General features: G+C 59.5%; 1 protein-coding gene and 1 long non-coding RNA gene across 5 annotated transcripts in view; one reads left to right on the forward strand and one right to left on the reverse strand.

Moving 5' to 3' along the window:
- Positions 1 to 20,922, reverse strand: part of TAF4 (TATA-box binding protein associated factor 4) — a 66,826-nt gene extending 45,904 nt beyond the window's left edge. For 2 of the 4 annotated variants that reach the window (XM_058686134.1, XM_058686133.1), the window contains exons 1-2: positions 20,601 to 20,922; positions 19,343 to 20,332 (exon numbers count right to left, since the gene is read on the reverse strand). In XM_058686134.1, coding sequence (XP_058542117.1) covers positions 19,343 to 20,332; positions 20,601 to 20,907 — 1,297 coding nt within the window. In that variant the 5' untranslated portion in view covers positions 20,908 to 20,922. Of the gene's footprint in view, positions 1 to 19,342 lie in introns of all 4 variants that reach the window. The other 2 variants (XM_058686135.1, XM_058686132.1) reach the window with 2 other exon arrangements.
- LOC131486037 (uncharacterized) lies at positions 18,723 to 22,687 on the forward strand. Its single transcript, XR_009249151.1, has 2 exons — positions 18,723 to 18,935; positions 21,736 to 22,687. It is a non-coding gene; the product is annotated as an uncharacterized LOC131486037 (long non-coding RNA).
- The last annotated feature ends 1,352 nt before the right edge of the window (positions 22,688 to 24,039 follow it).

The raw sequence follows: 24,039 nt of genomic DNA on the forward strand, positions 1-24,039 counted from the left end.
AAACATTTCCATCAAGTTACAAAGCGCCCCGGCACCACGTGGCAGGCTCCCCAGAGCAGGCCACCGCTGTGGGCACCACGCGGCTTCTCCTGGGGTCTCAGAGACCTGGGATCGTGCAACGGCCGGTCCCCGGGGCCTGGTTTCTTGCACCCGGCAGAGTGCTGTGAGCCCCTCCACAAGGCTGCAGGTGTCAGCACCCTTTCCTCCACGTCACCAAGTACCGAGTGCGGACGGGCCACACGCCGTGCACCTCACGGACATTTAGGTCATTTCCAAGTTGGGCTCTGGTGAGTAGGGCCGCTGCAAACGCTGCCAGGGAGTCCCTCGCAGACGTTCACCTCACTCCTCCTGGACAGGCTGCTGGACACAGCAAGGACCCAGTGCTGTTCGAGCACCTGCCACATGCTGTTTCCTCCTACTGGGCACTCACCCCCGGCAACCTGCAGGCTCCGTGACCCCCACACCCACCGGCTGGGGTGCAGCCTGTTAGTGGGCGTGGAAGCGACGGGGTACCCACTGGACTCTAACGTGTCCTTCTCTGATAACCAATGATGTGAGCATCTTCTCATATGCTTCAGGGCCATTTTTATACCTTCTATTGTGTCTGTTCAGACCTTCTGCTCATTCTTTTTTTTTATTTTAAATATTTTTATTTATTTTTGAGAGAGAGACAGAGCACGAGTGGGGGAGGGACAGAGAGAGAGGGAGACACAGAATCTAAAGCAGGCTCCAGGCTCCGAGCTGTCAGCACGGAGCCCGATGGCAGGGCTCGAACCCACAAACCGTGAGATCGTGACCTGAGCTGAAGTCGGACGCTTAACCGACTGCGCCACCCAGGCGCCCCTCTTCTGCCCATTCTTAACGGTCTTCTGACCACTGCTCTGACCTGCCTCCCTGTGCTCTACATAAGTTCTCCGTCAGATGCATCACCCCACTCCAAAGCCTGCCTTCCAGTTTATTAACGACGACTATCACCTAGCAAAAGTTTCCTTCTGATTCTGAAGTCTGGTGTATCGATCTTTCCCACTGCGGTTCGGGCTACCTGTGTCCTAGGATATCTCGTACTAACTTAACCCGCGGTCATAAAGATCACCACCTGAGATTTCAGTGTCATGGCCAGAGGGCCACACTGCCACTTCTGGGAACTCTGCGGCCAGCGTCTGCACCCGACAGAGGACAATCCCAGAATGCATGATCCACTTCTGCTGACATCCTTTCTCTCCGGAGCGGCACACCAGGTGTGATGGAGCGCGCACGGAAGCTGGGCGCTATTCGCTCCCACCTGACAGTCCGTCTGTGAGACTGCTCGGCAGAGACCCACTGTGCTTCGCCTTACCTCCCCCCCCACCCCCGAAACGGGCGCCCTTCAAGCGCAAGGGGGCGGGTGGAAGCTGGAAGCAAGAACAGTGAGGACCAACCAAAGCAAAGCAGGGCCAAGTCTTTGCCGGACTCGGTCTGAAGCCACACCCACAGAGCGCCGGGGCCAGTCTCGTTCTAAGGGAACTGACTCACAAGTGTGGGGGGTAAAATCTTAAATCCTGTGCTGAAAACGGAGCACGCCAGCCGCCCCCAGAGTGCTTCACTCTGCTTTAGAACAAGTCCGGCTTCGCCGTGAGAAAAGCGACCCCTGGTTCCCACGGTACAAACGCAGTACCCTACAACCTACAAACCCACGCTGCCCCGTTTCAATCACGTAGAAGACGACACAGCCGAGGGAGCCTGAGATCTCCTGTGTCAATGCCGGCTCCCAGACCTCTCCCTGCCAGGACACTCAGACAGAGGGGCTGCCTGGCGAGCAAGCATCAGCTAGGACGCTGTTCCCTCGGGATCCCCCACGGCCAGGGCGGCCCCCAAACCTTTTTCCCTCCTACATGCACCCTTCTGCCAAGGCTGGTCTCCCGTCCACCCCGACGTGCACTCACCACCACGCCCACTCTGTCCCACCACCAAGGTGCCCCCTCACTGCGGCGGGCTGCTTTCCAACACAAGTACCAAAAATCACCCCTGAAAGTCCCCTAAAGCCCCAGGAGGTCTTGGGCTGAGCGGGTTCCCTCCTGCGGTAACATGGCCAACTCCTCCCAGGTACTGGAGCACATGGGGGCCTGTTCACCTGAACCCCAGACCAAAGAGGGGGCTTGCCTTTGAGGAGTCTGATGTACCAAAAATGCTTTTGTAGAAACACTGAATCGTGCTTGGGGGCTGAGCAGAGTGACATCTGTTGCCGTACCAAGACTCCCTGGGGCACACCTCCTTGTCCCCCTGAGGGGCACTGCTAACCATCCGTGTCATGGCTCCGAGAGCTGGCACTCAAGAGTCGAGGGGACCTGCACAGCCAGTCAGCAGTGGAGCCTGGCTGCACAGAGTCCCACTACTGGTTGTCGCTGTGTGGGCCCGTCTGACCCTGGCTCAGGAGGACAGCAACATCCAGAACCACCTGCGGAGTCAAAGGGGACTTCCCCCCACCCAGGGCTCGTCCCCCTCCCACACTCCCCTTCCCCAGGCAGCCAGCTCTTCGGCCCCGCACACACTCATCGCACCGGCTCCCGCTACGGCAGTTCTGACCTCCACCTCCGCACCTGTGCCACCCACCAGGCCAGACACAGCTGCTGCTCCTCTGGACACAGCAGGGCTAACGCATGCCCCCACCGGGCCACCATCATGACCGGTCCCCAGGCCAGGGAGGGGCAAGCGGGCTCAGGATCAGGGAGGCCCCGGGCAGCGTGCCTCACCAACCCGAGCCTCAGCCACCCATCTGCAAGAGGGCAGTGGGGGTGCAGGAGACGTGCACAGTGCCTGACTTCTACATCCCGCCCCCGGTGGGCAGAGAACTCATGGGTGCCCTTCTGGGTCGATCCTATCCTCCTCCTGTGCCCTGTCCCCTTGTCTGTCACCTGCCCTCACGAAGGTAATGTCTCTTACTGCCCCCGTTCCCACCTGGCTAGACCAAGACGCATTTCCTGAGACCGGGCTATGGCAGGAACCTCCTAAGGTCTCCCTGCCTGACTCCCCCTTTGACCTCCCAGGGAAGATGCTCACTGACAACTCTTCCCAAAATACCTCCATTCGTGAGAAAAACTCTTAGTAAACTAGGAATAAAGGCAACTCCCCCACCCTGATAAAGACTGTCTGCAAAAAAACCTACAGCTAACATCCTACTTCACGATGAGAGACTCAAAGCTTCCCTAAAAAGAGGAACAAGGCAAGGAGGTCTCTCTTCTCACTGCTGCACGTCAACACGGCACCAGGCATCCCAGCTGGTGCAACACAGAAGACGAGATAAAAGGTACACAGGTTGGGAAGGAAAAAATAAAAAACTGTCTTTGTTCACAGGATCATCTACGTAGAACACCCCCCCCCCAAATGACAGAAGGGGCGCCTGGATGGCTCACTTGGTTGAGCACCTGACTTCGGCTCAGGTCACCATCTTCTGGTTTGGGAGTTCGAGCCCACACTGGGCATCCTGCTGTCAGCGCGGAGCCTGCTTCGGATCCTGCTTCGGATCCTCTGCCCCCCACCCCCCGCCGGCACCTCCCCACTTGCACGTGCTTGCTCTCTCCCGCACTCTCTCTCTCTCAAAAACTAAGTAAGCTTTTTCTTTTTAATGACAAAATAAACTCCTGGAACTAAAAATGATTACAATAAAGTTGCCAGATACGAAGTTAACTTACAAAAGCCAATCACTTTCTCATAAACCAACAATGAGTAGAATTAAAACAAGTTATCATTTACGTTAACACCCAAAAAACACGAAATACTTAGTTATAAATCTAACAAAATACAAGACCAAATAAAGCCAACTAAAAACTCTGATGAATTAAATCAAAGAACCAGATAAATGGAGGGACAGTCCATGTTCACAGACAGGAAGACTCGATATCGTCGGGATGTCAGTTCTTGCCAGTTTGGTCGGTAGCTTCACTGCAACCCCACTCAAATCTCAGGAAGTCACTTTATGGATATTGACAATGGACGGGAGGCTACGGACCCAGAGGAGCCAACGCGAGAGCCGGAGGGGGACTACCCGACGTCAAGCCCACCGCGAAGCCACAGCAATCACGCCGCCGTGTCCCGGCGGAAGAAGGCACAGACCGTGGGACAGAACAGAGCCCAGAAACAGGCCCCAGAAACCCAGTCGACGGACGTCTGACAAAGGAGCGGAGGCGACACGACGGAGCAGAGACCGTCTCTTCGACAACCGGGGCCGAACCCCCCGGCCGTCCACCTGCAGAAAAACGCATCTAGACACGGACCTCACCCCCTTCACGAAAATTCACTCAAAGTGGGTCACAGACTTAAAGTAAAATGCGAACCCTGATCTCCTCGATGACAACCCAGGAGAAAGTCTCGGTGACCCTGGGGATGGCGATGAGCTTTCAGACACAACACCCAGACAGGATCCAAGAAGGAAAGCTGGCAAGCTGGACTGGGGTAGAATTAAAGACGTCTGCTCTCGGAAAGACTGTCAGGAGCCACAGACTTGGAGAAAATAGGTACAAACCACATTTGATAAAAGACAGTCATCCTAAATACACAAAGAGCTCTTAAAACTCCACAGTAAGAAAACCACCCAATTAGAAACGGGCCGGAGACCCGAGCAGGCCCCTCACCGGAGAAGACGCACAGATGCAGACGGGCGCGGGGACAGACGCTCCGCATCACAGGTCGTAAGGGAAACGCAAATCACAACAGCGAGGCACCACGCACGCCTGTCACCAGGGCCCAAACCCACGACCCTGACGACCCCAGACGCTGGCGAGGGCGCGGAGCGGCAGGAGCGCTCGGCCGTTGCCGGTGGGAACGCAGGATGGTGCGGCCGCTTTGGAGGAGAGTCTGGTGTTTTGCTACAAAACGAATCATACTCTGACCGGACGAGCCGGCAATCGTGTTCCTTGCGATTTATCTACACGAGTCGAAAACTCGTGTCCACACAAAAACCTGCCCACGGATTTTTATAGCGGCTGTGCTCGCGACTGCCAAAACTTGGAAGCGACCACGGCGTCCCTCAAAGGTGACAGATAAATAAACTGTGGTAGATCCAGAATATGGACTGTCAGTCAGTGATAGGAAGAAACGAGCTCTCAAACCATGAAAAGATGGAGGAGAATCATAAATGCACATCACTAAGTGAGAGAAACCAATCTGAAAGGCTCCGCACTGTGTGATACCAACTGTAGGGCCTTCTGGAAAAGGCACGACTACAGACATTAAGAAGATGGGGTCGGGAGGTGGGGAGGGGTGAACAGGTGGAGCACAAAAGATTTTAAGGGTAGTGAAAATACTGTTTGACACTATAAAGGCGGATACGTGTCTTTCTCCGTGTGTCCAAACCTCTGAGATGAAGCTAATGTAAGCTCCCTAAGGGATGGCGTGTCAGTGCGGCTCATGCCCTGTGACAAAGGTACCCTCCGGTGGGAGATGGCCACAGTGGGGAGGCTGTGCTGGGGGGAGGAGGGGACATATGGGAAATCTCTGTACTTTCCTCCTAATTTTGCTGTGAACTTTAAACTGCGCTAAAAAAAAAAAAAAAATTAAGCTCTTTACCAAAAACAAAACGAAACCCAAAAAACACGTCATCTGCTTTTGTTGGTACCTGGACACTGGAGAGCGGTACCCCAAACCCCCTAAGAAGCGGCCTGTGGACAGCTGGCTGACCAGCAGAACTCTCCCATCTGCCACACCTCTTCCCCCGCCAAGAGCCCACTAAGCCGAGAGTCGAGGAATGGACGTGCCCCACGCCCCCGACAGGAGGAGCCAACAGAAGGACGAGATGCCCGCAGAGGCAGAAAGAGAGCAGCAGACTCTGAGAGAACGGGAGGGGTCTTTCTGGCACCCCCAGGGCTCAGGGCAGGATGTCCACGCTCTAGGCAGAAGAATTTATGGCCACGAGGTCCTTTCCTCAGAAACAGAGGACATCCCTGTGTCAAGGGTCCCCTGTCCAGTCCCACCTGACCGCTACGAGGGGAGCCAGGGCACCACGAAGGCTCTCCACCTGTACAGCGCTCACATGAGCCAGAACTGGCAGACCCTTCATAACAGGCTCCAACAAGACAGAGACCTGCACACTACTGGGTGACCGGCACCCATCCTGGGCACCAGGCATCCGTGGGGCTCCTCCCTCAGGAAGCAGCCTGGGGAAGAGCTGGAAGTGCCAAGATGGGGGGGGGGGGGGGGGGAGACATGCAAACAAGCCCCCAGACACAAGAAAATTGACACAAACTCAAAGGAATTTCAGAAAGAGAACAGCAGGACATTACTTAGAAGGGAGGAAACCCCCCCAGAGGGGACCTGGAACGTCAGGTGAGGAAAGGACCTCTGGCACAGACCGGACCCAGCAACGCCGGGCTCCGCAGGTGCCTCCTTTCCAGCCGGTGCAGGTGTCTCGGGCATGGGGACACGTGCTCGCCACGCACGGACAGCGCTCAGGCACACGTCGGCACCCGGAAGGCAGGCCGCGGGAGGCTTGGGGGCGCCGCGGGAGGCCTCCCCAGCCTGCCGGCTGCACCCTCTGGCCCCCGGGCCACGCTGCCAGAACAAGCCATTTACACGCCGTCCGGCTCCGCGATCCCACATCCGCCCTTCACCCTCCAACCACCCCTGCTGATCACCCACCTTCAGCCCAGGCAAGTGTACACCTGACCCTCCAGCCCTGCAGGCGACCCACCCTCCCGCCAGGGTGCCCCTCTTCCGAGAGAACCCCACTTCTGGTTTGATATGGGACGCCGATTTCTCAGGAGCACGCAGTGCCGTGTGGCGGTTGGGCCACAGGGCACACCGCCCAGCACAAAGCCCGGGGACGGCCTCCCGCGCGCCCCCGGCCCTCCAGAGGAAGGAGGCAGGAAGGCCACCTCTGTCGTGTCCCCTCCCTGCCACCCAGCGGCCCCCACCTGTACCTGCTGCCCCCACCAGGGCAAGCTCTCCCTCTCACCCCCCAGTGGAGGTGGGGCTGGGCCACTTCAGCCCCTCACCCTCCCTCATCCAAGAGGCTGGCTCAGCGTCCCTCCTCCCCAGCTCCTGTCCTCTCATTCGGCCACCTCCCCGGATGCCTGACCGGACACCTGGCATCCCCCAGCGGCTGGCACCAGCCCCCTTCTCTGCAGCCTGCTGGCTGCCCCCTGGGCCCTGCCCCCCACTTTCTCTCTCCGTGGCCAACCGCTGACCCGTGTGCAGGTACATACAGAGCAGCCACGAGCCCCGGGCGGCCAGCAGGCACCTGAGCGAGCCAACGCGCAGGCACAGCAGCCAGAGGAGGCGGGACGCCAGCGGCTCTGGACACCGTGCACGGGGGCAGCATGTCGACCCGGCAACACCTGGGAGGCGGGGTTGAACCCGATGCGTTAACACGGACTTCACCTTGTTGCGCTTTCACATCCCTTGTCCTCTTGAAGGCGCTACCAGAAACTTCACACTCTGCGTGTGGCCCGCATCACACTCCTCCTGGAGAGCACGGCTCCCAATCTCCCGTCTTCGGGAAACAAGTCCAGAAACAACAAAAGGAACTGTCCCCACACTCCAAGCACATGGCTCTGTTCCCCCTCCGAAACCAGCATCCCCAAAGGCTGTCCCCTCCCCACCTTCCCCCCGAGGCCCGGCCTGTCCCGGCCTCCAGGGGCAGATCCAAAAGCAGGTCTGTCCCTTAACCTCCTAAGCTGGCCACCGACACACAACAGGTACAGACACTCACCACCCTGACACGCCCCTGACCCCATGACCTGGCACCCTGTGCCCCCCCCCCCCGCGGGCCCCCCATGGGCCCCCTGCTTGGGCCTGCTCCCCTCTGCTGGTTCCTCCTCTGTTCCACCTCTAGGTGTCAGATGTCCCCCAACAGGTCTCTGGCCTGTCTTCTCTTCTCTGGGCTGTACTGTCCCTCCTCCAAACCCGGTGAGCACACCACCCTCGTGGTTTAACATGACATCAGTCCTTTTTTTTTTTTTTTTTTCCAAAGTAAACTCTACACCCAATGTGGGGCTTGAACTCACGACCCCGAGATCAAGAGTCCCACCAGCTGAGCCAGACACGTCTCCTGAAATATCATCAGGGCCCCCGCCCCCGATCCCCAGCCCTGAACCCACCTCTGAATTTCAGACGCAAATCTCAGGTCTCCCTGACCCCCTCCCGGACACCCGGTGCACGACCCCCACGTACACACGTAGAACCAAGAACGTGAGTCTCCGTAAAGAGACCCGGCCTGTTCTCAAGATCTCTCCTGTGTGCGGCTCTGTAGACGAGAGTCTTCCAGTTCCCCCTGGGCTGGCCACCCCTCCCCAGGCAGGAGACCCAGGCGCCGTGTGAGGGCCCTTCTCACAAACAACACAAGACGGGATGAAGGAGTCCTGCTTGTCTCCACGTGACAAAATACCACACAGCACAGGACGGAAGCATCACTTACGGCCAAGGTCCCAAAGGACGCCTCACAGCACGGTACCCTTTCCACACGCTTGAAGCTGAAAAACCCCACACACTTAACGATGCTCAGGGAGGCCACGGGCAGTTAGGAAAAGAGAAGCAAAGGCGTGGAGGCCGTGGGGTCAGGACGACAGCGGCCACAGGCTGGGGGCGGCGGGGGTTGGATGGTCCTGTGGGATGCTGGCAGGCTCCCAGCTGTTCCGTGGGGTGGAGTTTGCAGGTGCTCGTCACATACAGCAGGTCACGCGGGGACCGGAGACTGTGACTAACTCAACTCTGCGCGTCTAAGATCCAAAACATCCTGTCCCGCACTAGTCTTCTCAGTTAATGGCTTTTCAAAGTCATGGCCCGTCCACCAAGCGGACAGACCACAAACGCCTCCAGAAGACTCCCTGACTCACGCCACAGGCATCCCCGCCACACGAGCGCCACGCTGATGCCGAGCTTCAAAAATGAACGCGGCACAAACCACGCTCTCCGACCTCAGGTGCTCCCGCTTCGCCGGCAGGTAGAGCCTCGCCTGGACCGACTCACGGCCACCCGCCCACTGCCAGGCCCCGCGGAGACGGGCCTCGGTGGGACACGCCAGTCCCGAGGAAGCGCCCCGCTCTACCACGGGGGCCATGAGGCCGGCGCCCAGAAGCACTGCGGCAGCCTGGGCCTGAACGACACGCAGAAGCACCCAGAAAATAATACTGTGAGGTGCAGCCGCGACCTGGCGCACTGCCCACTGTGGAAGCGAGCCGGGGGGGGGGGGGGGGGGCGGCAGCCAGAGCAGGCGGGGAGGTTGTGAATGCCCCACGGCCAGACCACCGTCAGGAGTCCGGCTTTGTTCTAGAAGTAACGAGGGACCCGTGGAGGTCCTTGTGTGCAGCAGCCCAAGCAGAGGGGACGTAGTGAGGAATGACGAGGCGCGACTAACAGGTAGTGCGACGGGGCGGGGACAGTGAGGCACCCAAGTGACCGACACTACACCCTCCCGTGCCTGCAGCCCCACCTGGCGCCTGCCCACGACCCCACACTGGGCATCTACTGATGAGGACATCCAGGAGCTGCCTGGAAAGTTCTAAACTACACACAACTGCAAGAGGAAACGCTCTAGGGGTCCACCCCCCAGAACAGTTACTAAAAATTCTCATAGCGGCCTCAGGTCTCTTTAAGAGAAATAAAACATCACAGAGAAAAGTGGAGGTCCCATGCGCAGGCCCGTACCCCCACCGCCCCAGAAGCAGCCACCTGCAGGGAACGAGGGGACACCCTCCGGCCACCTCCCACACTTGGACACACACATGCCCGCGACACGCAGACCTGAAGAGCGTGCGCCCCGTTCCGCCACCCCTAACCTGCCTCCCGTGCACAGCGCACCTCTGCCGTCCAACATGCCAGCACTGAGCACGGAGCGTGCTTCTGCCCCCGCCGCACACCGTCACACGCAGCTGCTCGTGACCGGGCCTCCGAGGGACTGAGGCTGACGGTCTCAAGAAGGCCAGGCCAGCAAACTCCCCGAGCTGACGGCACAACAGTCTCCTCGAGGGTGGCGCGTCCCCAGCAGGTCGGCAGCCCTACCCGCGCCGGGAGACAGCCAGCTGTCCTGGCTGTCACCAAGCCAAGTACGGTCAGAGACCCCTACGGAGGTGTGTCTGGACCGTGGAGCCCCCAGAGTCGGAGAGGGGCTGGCTCCACCATCAGTTCCGGGATCGGGACCCCAGAGAGCGGTGTCCAAACCACTCAGCATGAAACGCAAGCCAGGGCTGGCCCACCGGGCACCCGGCCCAGAGCGGTCGGGACCCTGGCCCAGACTCGCAGGACTCCCAGTGAGCTCCGCGCCGGGCTCCCACGGCCCACTTGGAGGCTGTCTTTACTATGTCACCTAGAGCTTGGGAGACGCTCTGAACGAAGTTTCTCAACTGTTAAATACGTACCAAAGTGGCAGCAACCCTGACTTGTTATCTAATCAATCCAGAGCAGCAGAGAAAATGCTGGAGTGTCCAAAATGGACTATAACAGACAGAAAGCTTATTTTCAGCAATTACTGCAGGAAAAGGAGCGGCTAATGAGATTCCATTTCAGAAACGATGCTGCATTTATCCCCACCTCCTCCCCTTGCAAACCCATCTTCCGTGGCTCACCAACAGCCCCCTCAGAAAGTAATTCCTGAGGATGGGGACTGCCCTACTCTAGCACAAGTCTGATCTGAAGTTGGTTGGTGCCCAATGTCTGCTCATCGACCGACTAATCAAACTCACAAAGCGTGGCTCTGCCCTTCGAGGCCACGAGCGGGGCTGATGGGTGGCCGCCCGGGCACAGCTCTGCAGTCAGGAGAAAGGGCCTTGCACCTGGAGACCAGGGGACCTCCCGACCACTCACCCCTTCCCGCCGTCGGGATGGCCCCAACCTTAATGCCCGCAGCCACTCGGAGAGGAGGCCGGGGGACCGTCTGGTAGCACGAGGCACAAACCCCCGCTGACCCCAGGAGTCCAGCGGCGGCTGGACACACCCCTGCCTTCCTACAGCCGGGTCTCTGGAACAGACAGCACCAGCGTGTCGGCCCCTGGGGTCAGCCAGCCTCTTGCCGTGTGCTCGGGACTCGCGGGGCTACGGATCTTCTCGAGAGAAGGCCCGGCCCTGTGTCAGCTGCCTCAATTAGGCACGAAGACAAGAGATGCAGCAGGAAGGAGTGATCGCCCCAGGCCTCCCACCTGGCCGGCCTCTCTCTGGGCCCAGGCCCTCGGGTAAGGGGCTGAGGAGTCTCTGAAAAGCCACTCACCTCCTTGGGTCTCAGCATCTTCACTGGGACCACCCGGCTCTAGAATCCTCAGACTCCGAGTCTGCCCATCGGCACACGGCAGGAAGCCCGGGGCGGGCACACGAGTGCAAAACCACGTGGGCTGCTCGACCGCAGCACCTCGTCACCTCATCGGAAGTGCTAATGTCCCTCCCCAGCCATTTCCACACATAAAAAGGCAAAGAAGCCGGGAGGAATTTGCTGCCTTAATGACAAACACTCCTACTTCATAAAAAGCTCTTAAAACAACAACCGCCCCGTGTCCACTTCCCCGAAGGGCAGGTGAAAGGCAGGTGGCGTTCAGGGTCGCCCCTCCTTCCTAGGCCTCCTCCGCCCCCCCTACTTGCAGCAGGGGGGCCCGCCTGCTCTCCCAGCCGCCCTGCTCCAAGACAGTCCCCCGGGAGGCGGCCTCACCCTCATGGCCAAAACTTCCATCAAATGCCACGGGACTCCCAAATTCTGACCCCTCGCGACCTCTGCCCCCAGCCCACACCTTACGCTCAACTACCCCTGATGCCTCCTCAGAAACGGCACCACACGCTTCACGTTCCAGACAGGCCCATGGCCCTCAGCCCCCGTCCCCCTTCACTGCAGTCCTCGGTCTCAGCCACCCCGTGATGCCCTGTCCTCGCAGCGCCGTGGATCGGCTCCCCGGCCGACGTACATCCTAGAGCAAAGGGCCTCGGTCTCCATCCACATCCACGGGAAAAGGCTCACCTTCGCTTGGTCAAAGAAATACACCCTAGAACCAGACACAACCTTCTAAACGAAACCTGTAGGTAGAATGGTAGCAATTTCTAAAAAGTCATCATTTTGGCCATGGCTCTCAAAACCATGGTTTTAAAAGCGTAAATGGTCGAGTCCTCAAGAAGGCAATTTGTGTCAAAGACTCATGAATGCTTGACCCATCAGACGCCCGCAGAGCTGTGCACAAAGACATTCACCTGAGGGTCATTCACAGCCGACCAGGGGACGTGAGCCACAGCCGCCCCTCCCAGGGGCCTGTGGGGAAGCTCCGAAGGAGGGGACTTCAAAGGCCACCAGGGCGGGGGCACTCCCCACACAGGCTAAGGCAGGAGGCGCGGCAGGACCTCGGTGACCAGGACCTCGGTGACCGAAGGTCTCCCTCTGCACGTGCTTCATGCAGGCGGATACAGGTGGTGACCAGCCAGGCAAGGCGAGATTATGAGGAACTTTATTTTCTCCCTCACGGTTTTCCTTTCTGCCCACACTTCCCATAATGAATAAAACTTTGTATCAGGAGGGAAAACGTGGGAAAGGCGTCCCTTTCAAAGGACTAGTTGTGTTACGACGCTGTGGTTCTGTTACAACACCCACCAGCAGCAGCCGCCTCTCCCCTTCCCCGACGTGGGGGCGCCCTGACAAGATCAAACCACGCCAGGCCTGGCCTGTGACCTGCTGTGTTCACTAACCCACGGCGTCTGGTCTACGCAAATCCGTACATGGATTATATTAAAAAGCACTCGACAAAGCTCCTCTGTGAAAGGCGTGACGGCCCCTTGGAGAGCTCCCCTGACGCACTTGCCCCCCACACCGTGGCACAAAGATTGAGGTGGAAACGCTGCCTTCCGTCCCCTTCCAGCTGCGGTGGCAACACAAGACGGTCCACACAGTATGGCCACCCCACGCCCCAGCACCTCCCCCCTCCCCAAAGTGCTGGGCCTCATCCCTGACCCCACAAGGCCCCTCTCTGCCCTCTGCAGCGTCCAGGCCAACGCCGGCCACTCTGAGTGCAGAGGGCACAGCACTGAGGACGAGGGCCTTGCTGCTCTGGCTCCTAGTGTCCTCCTGCTCTGTCCACTCTGTGTCCACTCTGACCGCTGACTGCCCAAAACAAGTCACCGCACAGCGACAGAACCTTCTCACTGCTTGCTCCTTAGCTAAAATCTGCTGTCCAATGCGACGCGGTCATAAAGACCTGTTTTAGGATTTCCCTAACCTTAAGAGCTGGAAAACATTTCAAAATATGCCCTCAGGATACAAGTTCCCCAATGTCAGCGAGGAGGTCCCATACCACCTGGTCACACCCTCCTCAGGAGCTCAGTGGTCAAAGAACCACACACGTCCATCACCCCCTTCCCAGGCCACATGCAAGAGGCAGAGAGGTCCCATTAGACTCCAACTTCGGGATAAAAGACCCAGCTGAGGGGCGCCTGGGTGGCTCAGTCGGTTAAGCGTCCAACTTCGGCTCAGGTCATGATCTCGCGGTCCGTGGGTTCGAGCCCCGCATCGGGCTCTGTGCTGGCGGCTCAGAGCCTGGAGCCTGTTTCGGATTCTGTGACTCCCTCTTTCTCTGACCCTCCCCTGTTCATGCTCTCTGTCTCAAAAATAAATAAACGTTAAAAAAAAAAAAAAAAAAAACTAAAAAAAAAAGACGACCCAGCTGAGAAGGCCTGCAGAGGGGCTCTGAGCCTCCAGCCCAATCTACACTCACTCAGACGCCCACACTGGGAGGGCCTCCGTCCACTCACATGCAGGGGGATGTGGCCAGGCAAGTGGCCACAGAGGAAAGCTGGACAAGAAGGGGGCAGGCGGCTGGGTGGCTCAGTCGGTTAAGCATCGGACTCTGACTCAAGTCATGATCTCACAGTTCATGAGTTTGAGCCCCGCTTCGGGTGAGCTCAAGACCTGCTTCAGGTGAGCCCCGCTTCTCTCTTTCTCTTTTTCTCTTTCTCTCTCTCTCTCTCTCTCTCTCTCTCTCTCCCCCTCGCTCATCTGCACTCTCTCTCTCTCTTAAAAAAAAAAAAAAAAAAGGAGGGGGTATCCATGCACTTTTCAAATGTGGGGGTGGGTGCCTAAATTGTGGACAATGTTTATACCTCTTTGTGTTTTGAAGATTTCATTCCCTTAGCGCAGACATCTAAGGATGTGTAAGAATCAAAAATTGTACTTGAAAGGGTTCCCGGTTCTAGCATAGAAACAAAGTTCTCAATTTCCAAACGACGCTACGGCACTTGATCTACTCAGGGCGTTACGGCACTTGATCTACTCAGGGCGTTAAGAGGCACTGGTCGTAAATCTACGGCTCTGAAGTCCGCATGTTTGTAACTTACAGTGCCCCACGCCGTGGCAATCTCACACTCAGCTGGAAACAACTGTCCCTCACACGCTGGTGCACGGCACCCAGGACAGAGGCTCCAGGGGCGAGAAAGTACCTCTCTCCTTCAGTCTTCTTACGATCAAAGACCTGATCACAAAAAAGACTGCCAGCCTCCAGTCGAAGACAAGTTCCAGAGACGAGAGCCCTAAACAGTTAACTATTTCCCAGGACGATCGAGAAAACCTGAGACTCCTGCTTATCATCAACATGAGGAAAAGTAAAAGTGCTTTTGAGAACTTTGCAAACTCCCCACACCTAAGGCAAGTTGCTCCAGAGTCCTTTTAAATCTCTGCTTCAAGATTTTTAAAACCAGTTGTTAATTATGTCTTGATCAACTCACACACGACCAGCTATTTCTCGAAAAGCTTTCTTCAAATGTGTCATTTCAGATGAGGAAACTTACATTTACACACCGAAGCCAGCCGGGGTTAGGAGCACACCAGGAACTACCTTTATTTTGATTTCAAGGAAACAGCCACGTGCGCGCCCGGCTGCTCTGCCCCACCAACCTGCTTCGTTTCTAGGGCAGGGTCTGAACTGGGTCAGTCCCGTTCTGATCAAACACCGCTGCCCGAGGGGACCCAGTGCCCACTTGTCAGCAACTCCTACAGCACAAGTGAGGGCACTCACTCGCCATGGCCCAGAGGTGACAGAACCGCTGGGAGTCGGGCCCTTTGGCCCCTGGGTTCATCGGCCACCCAGGTAGCAAGATCCCGCTTGCTAACCACTTCCTCGTGGGGCGCTAAGAAATACGGATCTACCCTGGACCAGCAAACACAAAGGACTCGGGAAGTCTCCACTTTTCAAACCCAAGTAATTGTGCCATATGCGCACAGCACACGTTGCCCTCCGGCACAGTAGGCAGCAGGAGAGAACGGATACCCCAGGAGGGTCTAAGGGACCCCTTTCCTGGTTATTGCCAAAAGGTGAGGACCACCAGCTCCAAAAGACCCCCACGTACGCCTGAAACGCCACCCCACCCCCAGGCGCCAAGACGGCTTTGTCCTCCCTCAAGGTAATGGTGACAGTCAGGGGCGAGGTGCGGACAGAGGATGGCCTCCCCTCCAAGCCCACGGTGTGGAAGCTCAGAGAAGCTACCTCTGTCCCCGCCAAGCAGAGCCGTCCAGTGCCGGCCGTGTGTGGCTCTCCGGGAGTTCTTTTCCCTTTCTCTTAATGAACGTCACCATTACACAAGTACATCAAAAGCAAAACCCCAAGGCCTTTGGGCTAAAGCAAACCCCATGCCAAAGCCGAGCAGGCAGCCGCACCCACTGCCCCCACGGCAGCAGGACACGTCCGCCGGGTCTGTGACCGGCCTGTGACAGCCCCGGCAACTTTCGCACTCACACAACCAGAGTCAGCCATCGCACCAGGTTCCCCGGTGACTGAAAACGCGTCCAAGGCTGCTATGGTTTTGATGAGAACAAAGCTGTCTTTAGACCTGGCACCATCTACAGCAACATAACACTTAAGACCCGCGAAAACCGTAACGTCACTGGGACAGCACGTAAATAACAGACGTTACACGACAGAGGTGCGTCCCATTCGTCCCAACAGGATTCCACAATGCTTTGCAAAATGATCAGCGGCACTTTCTAGCTGGGGCAACTGGGACTCCAAGCAGAGAAGGCAAGAGTGCCCTCAAGTAACAAAATCTACACGTGCAAACACACCACTCGGGCCACAGCACTTGCTGGCAAGACCGGCCACCAGAATGTCCAGTTCCTTTAAACTTCAGTGCTGGGCTCTCCACACCCTACTGCCCGGCTCAGGGTCAGCCCTCCGGGAAATAACCCGGCCCAACAGCCCAGTCGGCTACCACTGGGTTCTTCCCTTGCCTACCAGCAAATAACTGCGTTCATCATGGTGGGAGCCATGTTTTTACGAGCAAGAATATTAACAGTGATAATATTCACTTCCAATAAGGAGCACGCAAATGTTCCCAGGCCAAGGCATCTACGCCCATCCAGAGGAAACGGTGCTCCGTCCCGGACTGAGAACCTACGCCCTGGCCAAACCTTCAGGTGACAGGAGAGCATTCTCTGCAAAAGCAGGACAAACAGACGTCCACTGCAAAAAAAAAAACAGTAACTTGCCACGCCAAGAGATAACCTTTGGAAATGAGCATCTTTAACGTAGCATCTACCTGAAAAGATCTTTTAAAACCATTTACGCACACGCTAATTTTGGTGTCACGTCACTTTTTTTTCTCTCAGTGACGATCATAATATTACCGGGATGTTACTAATAAGCTGTACGAAACGAGCGCTTTTCGCAGTTCTTGGAGAAGTGCCTTTGCGGCAAAAATCTCTCATCTGTTCTCGCTTTCCCCATAGCGGACACAACTGACACTCTGGTACCTTCAAACGAGCAAATCGGTTACAATAACGTAAGCGTTTCTTTACAGAATTGTCCTAACAAAGAAGATCAAAACGGAACTCACTAAAGCCAAAATCCACATGGGTTCCAGCGCACGATGAGAAGGCCTGGGGCCCCGGTGAGACCCCCGTACCTCCTCTCCCCATCTGGAGCTCGACCTGCAGGAAGGAGAGGAGCCGAGGGGCCGGCCTCGTTCATACGCGCTCACCTGACACCTGTGTGCAGCCTGGAAAGGCCTCCCGCCCCTGATCCCTTCCCAAGTGTCTGCGTCTCTGAGTTGTAGCAAGAACGAGACGAGCTATTAGCCAAGCACGGTTATTTTTATAAGTCACTTCTACCTCCGCTGTATACGTCTTTGGGATGAGAGATTTCAATGAAGAGGGAACATCAAGGAAGAGAGTTTAGTATTTCCTGATCGATTATATAACTAGAATATTCATAACCTGTCATTTTGGTTTACAAAAGTGCGAGAACTTTGTTTCGGGGTAATACTTTTTTTGCTCCCGCTGTTGTAAAAAGGAGGCGATGTAAGTATTCAGAGTTCCCAATCGGTGGGGGCCGGGGTGTGGGGAGTGTCAAAGAAAACACGGACACACGTCTTTTACATTCTAGAAGACATCTGTCACCCCAATGTCAACACGGGCTGCTCTCTGCTCTCACATCCCAGGGACTTAACGCAAACACTCATGACAACTCTTACAGCTTTTTTCAAGCAGTGGTCTACTTGCACGCGAAGACCTCTCTGACGGCGACGTTAAAACCAAAGATGAAAGTGAGCCCGGGGTCACTCGTGACAAACATGTCAGAGACGCCCTTTCCCAACCATGGCTTCCTCCCCCGGCACAAAAATAAGGAAGGGGTTTCACCTGCGCTAAGGCGCAGACCAAGGAGACCCAGCCATCCCCAGACCACCGCGCCTGCAGGCGTCACACGGGCCCTGCCGGTCAGCCCAAGCGCCTGCCTCGCCAACTAGTGACCAGCTCACGCCAGTTTCCAACAACACGAGTGCGGCACGGGAATGCTCTCTGGCAGGAGTAAGGCAGGTGCTGAGCTGTGCAGGACCCCCAGAAAGGGAGTTTTATACATAGGGAAAGGATATTCCCACGTTTTACATAACGTACCACAACCCCGAATTCCCTTTTTCAAAGGTTACTAAAAGATCAGCCCTATTCTCCACCGAAAGGTCAAAACACACATAACGAGCAAAACAGAACCTTCAATAAAGCGCCCACTACAAACTCAAAAAACAAACCAGACGCGTCCTAAGGGGCATCTCGACACCTCTCCAGCAACTTCTTCTGCGTCACCTTTTCCCCTCCGAGCACGGCAAGCCCCACTCCCACCCCGGAGACGTGGGTCTGGGCTGCCCACTTCCCCCGCCCCTGCCGGCCTAAGAACACCCTCACGGGCTCTGACAAGAAAACCCTCCCTTGTTAAGACGCTGAAATTCTGTCAAGGTGACCAACGGCTCTTTCCCAGAAAGCACGCGGGGACACGGGAGGTGCTGTTTCCGCTCCCGCCACCGCGTTGGCCGCTACAGCAGCACATGTTACTACACAGCCAGGGAGGAGCTCTCCAGAAGCTCCCGGTCCCCGCGGGCGAGGCGGAGGGGATGCGAGAGGAGACAGGGCTTCTCACACTCGAGTTTCTCTCTGCTCAAGAATCCCAAAACACAGCAGCATGACCTGGGACGCTGTGGGGTACCTTTCACCGTCAGACCTGAAGAACCCCAACCGACTGCCAGGGATGACCCAAGAGACCGGGGAAACGCACAGGCTGTGGCCGCGACTGCTCCCCCTCACTACGCACCGCTGTCTGCACCTCTGAGAGACCCGCTGATCTCACCGGATGGCACTAACCAGAGCGACTGAGCATCCTTTAACCCGCAGCACGGCCCTGCTGGACGCTGTGGCCGAAGCAGTGCACGACACAGTGGGAGGCAGGGACGTGGACCAGGAAGGGTGTGTGTGCCCAAGGATCCCTCCAGGGCTCACCTGGGATCTCTGCCATCCTGCCGCTAGCAGGGAAGCGGAAGCTTTCCATGCACGCTTGCCCGGCCACAAGGAAGGGGAGTCCCTACTCTGCCTGACCTCACCAGCTGGGGGGAGTGCCCAGCCCTCCATCACAGCCCAGAGTAACAGAGGAGCAGACGAGTTCCGTTCACAGGCCCTAACACAACCGATCCCCAAAACCAGAAGGGGAAAGCAGCAGACCCAGGAAAGCCATGGACCCAGGCTGCATAACCCAGTAAGCCGTTCCAGCGGAGGCCTGCAGCCAGAGCGCTGCACGGCGGGGGGAGGGGAGGAGCGGGACAGGGGCACAGGGAGCCGGGAGAGCAGAAGAGCCGCTGCTGCTCGGTGGGACCCCAGAAACTTTGCAATGCAAACAGCGAGCTGAGGCCAAGCGCTGCCCCAGGAAAGGGAACCCCTGCTGCCACAGCACCCCGGGCCGTGCCCGCAGACACACACACACACACACACACACACACAAACACACACACGCATGGCAGAGAGCTCTCCCGCACCCGGCAGGGGAGCGCCCCGGCTCCTTCGCTGCAGGCCCGCGCAAGACCCGTGACCTCAGCGCCCTGCCAGCCCCACAACTTCCTGGACTCCCCGCGGGGGCAGCCAGGCCCGCCCGGCGCGGCCACTCACCTGGGGGCAGCTGGAAGTTCTGGATGTTGGTCGGGTTCTGAGGCGGCTGCGGCAGGCGAGGGGCGAGGACCGTGGGCGTCAGCGTGGCCCGGATCCCGCCGGTGGTGGCCGAGGGCGTCCTGGGCAGGCTCTGGGGCCCCGCGCTGGCCGAGCCTTTGGGCAGCCCGGTGGGGGTGCCGGGGGCCGGCGGCGGCGGCAGTCCGGCGGCGGCGGCGGCGGGCAGCGCCCCTTGCATAGTTGGCCCGAGGATCATGCCGGCCCCCGCGCCGGCCGGGCAGCTGGCCGCCAGGGCCTGCGGCGGCGCGGGCGCCGGCTGCACCGCCGTCTTGGGCGAGTCGGCCTTGGCCACCTGCGCGGGCGCGGCGGCGGCGGCGGCGGCGGCGGGCCCGGGCTGACTGTTGGCGGCGGGCGGCGGGGCGGGCGCGGGCGCAGGGGTCGGGGCGGGCGCGGGGGCCGGGGCCGGGGCCGGGGCGGGCGCGGGGGCCGGGGCGGGCGCGAGGGCGGGCGCGGGCGCGGCGCTGCCCCCGTTCTGCGCCGCCGCCGGGGCTCCGGCCGGGGGGCCGGGCGGCCGGGCCAGGCTGGCGGCGGCCGGCGGCGGCGGAGGCGGCGGGGCGGCGGCGGCGGCGGGGGGCGCGGCGGGCGCGGGGGGCGCGGGCGGCGAGGGGGCGCGGGGCGCGGGCGCGGCGGGGGCGCCGAGGAAGGGCGGCGTCTGGATGACAGTGGCGGCGGCAGCGGCGGGCTTGGGCGGCGGCGCGGGCGCGGGCCCGTTGTGGAGCAGGCTGACAGCAGGTGCGGCGGCGGCGCGGAGCGAGGTCCCCAGCGCGGCGCTCCCATTCAAAGTTTGCGCGGCGCCGGGGCCGCCGGGCGGGCCGTTGCGGGCGGCGGGCTGGGCGGCGGGCGCGGCCGCGGCCCCCGGCGCGCAGGCCCCGGCCCCGGGCCCGGCCCCGGCGCCGGCGCCGGCCTCGAGCGCGCTCAGCTTCGCGGCGGGCCCTGCGGGGACAAGCGGGATGGCGCGGTGAGGACGCGGGCCCGGCCGGCGCCCGCCCGCGCTCAGGCCGCGCCGCGCTCTACCTGCGGGGGGCGGCTCCGGCGCCGCTGCGGGCGCGCCCTCGGCCGGCACGGCCGCTCCGGCTCCGACATGGTTCCCGAGCGCGCCGGCGGCCGCGGCCCGCGCCTCGGGCGCGCGGGGCGCGAGGTGGTGGTGGTGGGCCGCGCTGGCCGCCAGCTGCGACTCGAGCGAGCCCACCAGGTCGCTCACCACTTTCTCGTCCACCTCGCTGTTGAAGAAGACCTCGTCCAGCAGATCCGAGCCCGCCGCCATCTTTCCTCCTCGGCCCGCCGCCGCCGCCGCTCGCCGGCGCTGGGCGGGGAGGAGGCTCCGCGCGGGCGGGCGGGCGGGCGGGCGGGCAGGCGCGGGCGGGGGGCGGCGCGCGCCTGCGGGGCGGGGGCGGCGGCCGGGCGGGCGGGGGGCGGCCGGCGTAAGGGGGGGTGTAGAGGGCGGTGACGGCGCGGTGCGCAGGCGCGGCGGCGCGCCCGCCCCCGCCCGCCGCCCGGCGCGTTGCCATTGGTCACGGCGCCCCCCGCCCGGCCGCTCGGCGCCTCGTCATTGGCCGCGGCGCGCGCTTAAAAGGCGCGGCCAATGGCTGCTAGCGGCAGAGGCCGGGGCGCGGGCGGGCGGCCTGGGTTCGGTGGGCGAGCGGGCGGCATCGGGCCGGCGGGCTGTGGGGGTGCGGGCGGCCGGGAGGGCCAGGGACTGGGGCAGACGGACGGCTAGGCGCGGCAGGCGGGGTCCGCACCCCGGGCCTGCTGGGGGCAACGACGGTGACTCGCTCTTTGTCTGCGCTCGTTCCAAAATGGCTGCGGCCGGAGCTGACGGGAGCGCCGGGCGGTCGAGGGAGGGAGGGAGGATGGGAGGGAGGCCGTGCTCCCGAGGCCCGTCCGCCGCTGCCTTCGCGCGGCCGGAGCCGGGACAGGCGGGCGGCGGCGGCGCCACGGCTGCGGGCGGGCCGGGCCTGGCCGAGGACTGGCCTCGCGGCGTCGGTGCGCGACTGCCGGGCGAGGCGGTGCGTCCTGGGCCCCGCGCGTCCCCGACCCCGTCCCCGTCCCCCCGCCGCGGCCCGAGCTTCCCCGGAGGGAGTGGAGCCCGGCCTGGGGCGGCACGGCTCCCGCACACGGGTATCCATAAATCACTGGGGGAGCCGACAGCGCTGGTGGCGACCGGCAGTCCCGAGTCGGGAGCGGTCCTGTGTGGACGGCCTCTTCCTGTTTGCTCTGTTCTCTTTGACAAAGTGCGTGACCTAAACACTGTGCACGAGCATCTCCGCTGTAGAACTGACTAGCTCAGGTACAGTGCTCTTCGTGCCGGGTTTTGCTTGTTTGCTTTTTACCAACAGACGGTGTTCCGGGACGCTTGGCGAGGACAACCGCGGTCTCCGGGCAGCGTGACCCAGCCCCGCGCGCCTGGGGGCGGGGGACCCGTGCACCTGCATCTCCGCGCGCAGGAGGAACGGGACGCGCCGGGTGTGGGGGCGGGGGGCTGGGACCCGCGGCTCCCGTGCCCATCTCCTCCAGCCCCTGGAGCCCGGCCCAGGGTCTGGCTTTCAAATAGCGGAAATGTGGAATTCTGTATAAAATCGTAATCTCTAAACGCTTACAAATAATTAGAAAAGCTTACAGTTAGGCCAAGCAACAGCATTGGCAGGCTGATTTCAGGCCCCGTGTGATGACATCTGTACCGGGAAACAGATGTGAGCCATCGTCCACACCCTCAAAGCATTACAGTTGGGGTGGGGGTAGAAAGTGAAGCCCACTGTTCTGTTCCGCTGCACCCTGGAGGGCCGGTGTGACTGCGGGGGAGGGGGGATCCCCACTCTCAGGTCGCCCCTGCTACATTACTGTCGTCTTCCCTGAAGGAAGGTTGGTGGTGCCATCTCAGGGCACCCCTGCTTCTCCACACAGCGGTGGCTTCCTGCGTTCTCTGACGGGACCCCCCTCCCCCAGCCTCCGGTCAGCCTGCACTCTTGGACGCAGGCCAGCATCGCTGCTCTCCTCTGCATCTGGCCTGCTCCCTGCAGGGGCGCTGATCTCACCCGCAGACTGCTCCAGGGCACTGTCCTGCAGGAAGTGTGGGCGGTTAAGTCTGCACCCCACCTCACCCCCTGTGGTCCCATTTCCCTGCCAGGGGAGTCCCCGTCCCCTGCCCCCACCCCAGGGAAGATGGGAGCCACAGTGCTCGCTGGAACACTGCCCACCTTGAGAGTGAACAGGGGCAGTGAGGAAGCCATGGGGCCACGATGTGCGCCTTTTCAGTGTCTCTTCAATAAAATAGAGAAAGCATCAGACACACTCAAATCCGAGAGTAAATCATTTCCCCCCTGCTCTGGCCGTGTGAAAGGTACGCGATGTTGGTTGTATTCCCTTTGCTTCTGTTGTCTACCTGCAATACTACATAAGAAAACATTTTTTAAAGACCCAGGCCTAGGCTACCAGAGTCCCATTCACCTGGGGGACCGCCCCACCCCAGCGGATGGTGCTCCTCAGCCCCGTGGATCTGGCAGGGTGTGCCGGTCATCAAGAATGGATCCCTGGCCCCGGGGTCGAGTGCAGGAACACCTAACTGATCCATAGATGTAGACACATCCGCTTCTTAGGGCTGTCAGCATCATCATAAACAGGGACTTACAGAAACGACAGAAATTCATTCTCACAGTTCCAGAAGCCAGGAGTCCAACATTAAAGTGCGCAGGGTCCTTCCCACCTCCTGCTTCTGGTGGCCCCTGGGCTTGCACCGATCTGTGCCTCCGTGGTCACACGGCTTCTCTGCATCTCTGTGTCTTCTCATCTTTTTTTTTTTTTATGTTTATTTGTTTTTGATTGGGGGGGGGGGGGTCAGAGGGTCTTAAGCAGGCTCTGTTCTGACAGCAGAGAGCCAGAAGTGGGGCTCAAACTCACGAACCGTGAGATTATGACCTGAGGCAAAGTTGGACACTCACCCAACTGAGCCATTCAGGCACCTGTGTATTCTTTCATCTTTTTTATTTTTTAATTTTTTAACATTTTTATTTATTTTTGAGAGAGACAGCATGAGCAGGAGAGGGGCAGAGAGAGAGGGAGACAGAATCCGAAGCAGACTCCCAGCTCTAAGATGTCAGCACAGAGCCCAACGCGGGGCTTGAACTCACAAACCGTGAGCTCGTGACCTGAGTCAAAGTTGGACGCCCAACTGACTGAGCCACCCAGGTGCCCCTCCTTTCATCTTTAGAGGATACTAGTAACTGAATTTAGGGCCCACCATAAATTCAAAATGGTTTCATCTCAACACTGTTAAGCAATTACATATGCAAAGACCCCATTTCCAGATTGTCATGTGCTGAGGTTCTGGGTGGATGTGAATTTGGGGGGGACACTTCAACCCAATATAACACATGACTAGTTTGTTCACTTATGGAAAGAAGATCGAAATTTCAGATCAATCAGAAGGCCGTCATCAGCCCGATCGGCCCCTTTGCCCCAGAACAGTAGCCTGAGAGTTGGTGCATCTGGAGTGGAATCCACTAGCCAAGGCCACCCCTCCCTGTTCTGCCTCGGAAAGAAAGTGTGGTGCTGAAGTCTGCTCCGTGGCCACAGGTAAGCGACACCGACACACTGAGCTCTCCCTCCACGCCAGGCCAAGCCTGTGTGGCAGATGAGGGGACTGA

This window comes from Neofelis nebulosa, chromosome 9, assembly GCF_028018385.1.
Source record: "Neofelis nebulosa isolate mNeoNeb1 chromosome 9, mNeoNeb1.pri, whole genome shotgun sequence".
In the NCBI taxonomy this organism is placed as follows: domain Eukaryota; kingdom Metazoa; phylum Chordata; class Mammalia; order Carnivora; family Felidae; genus Neofelis; species Neofelis nebulosa.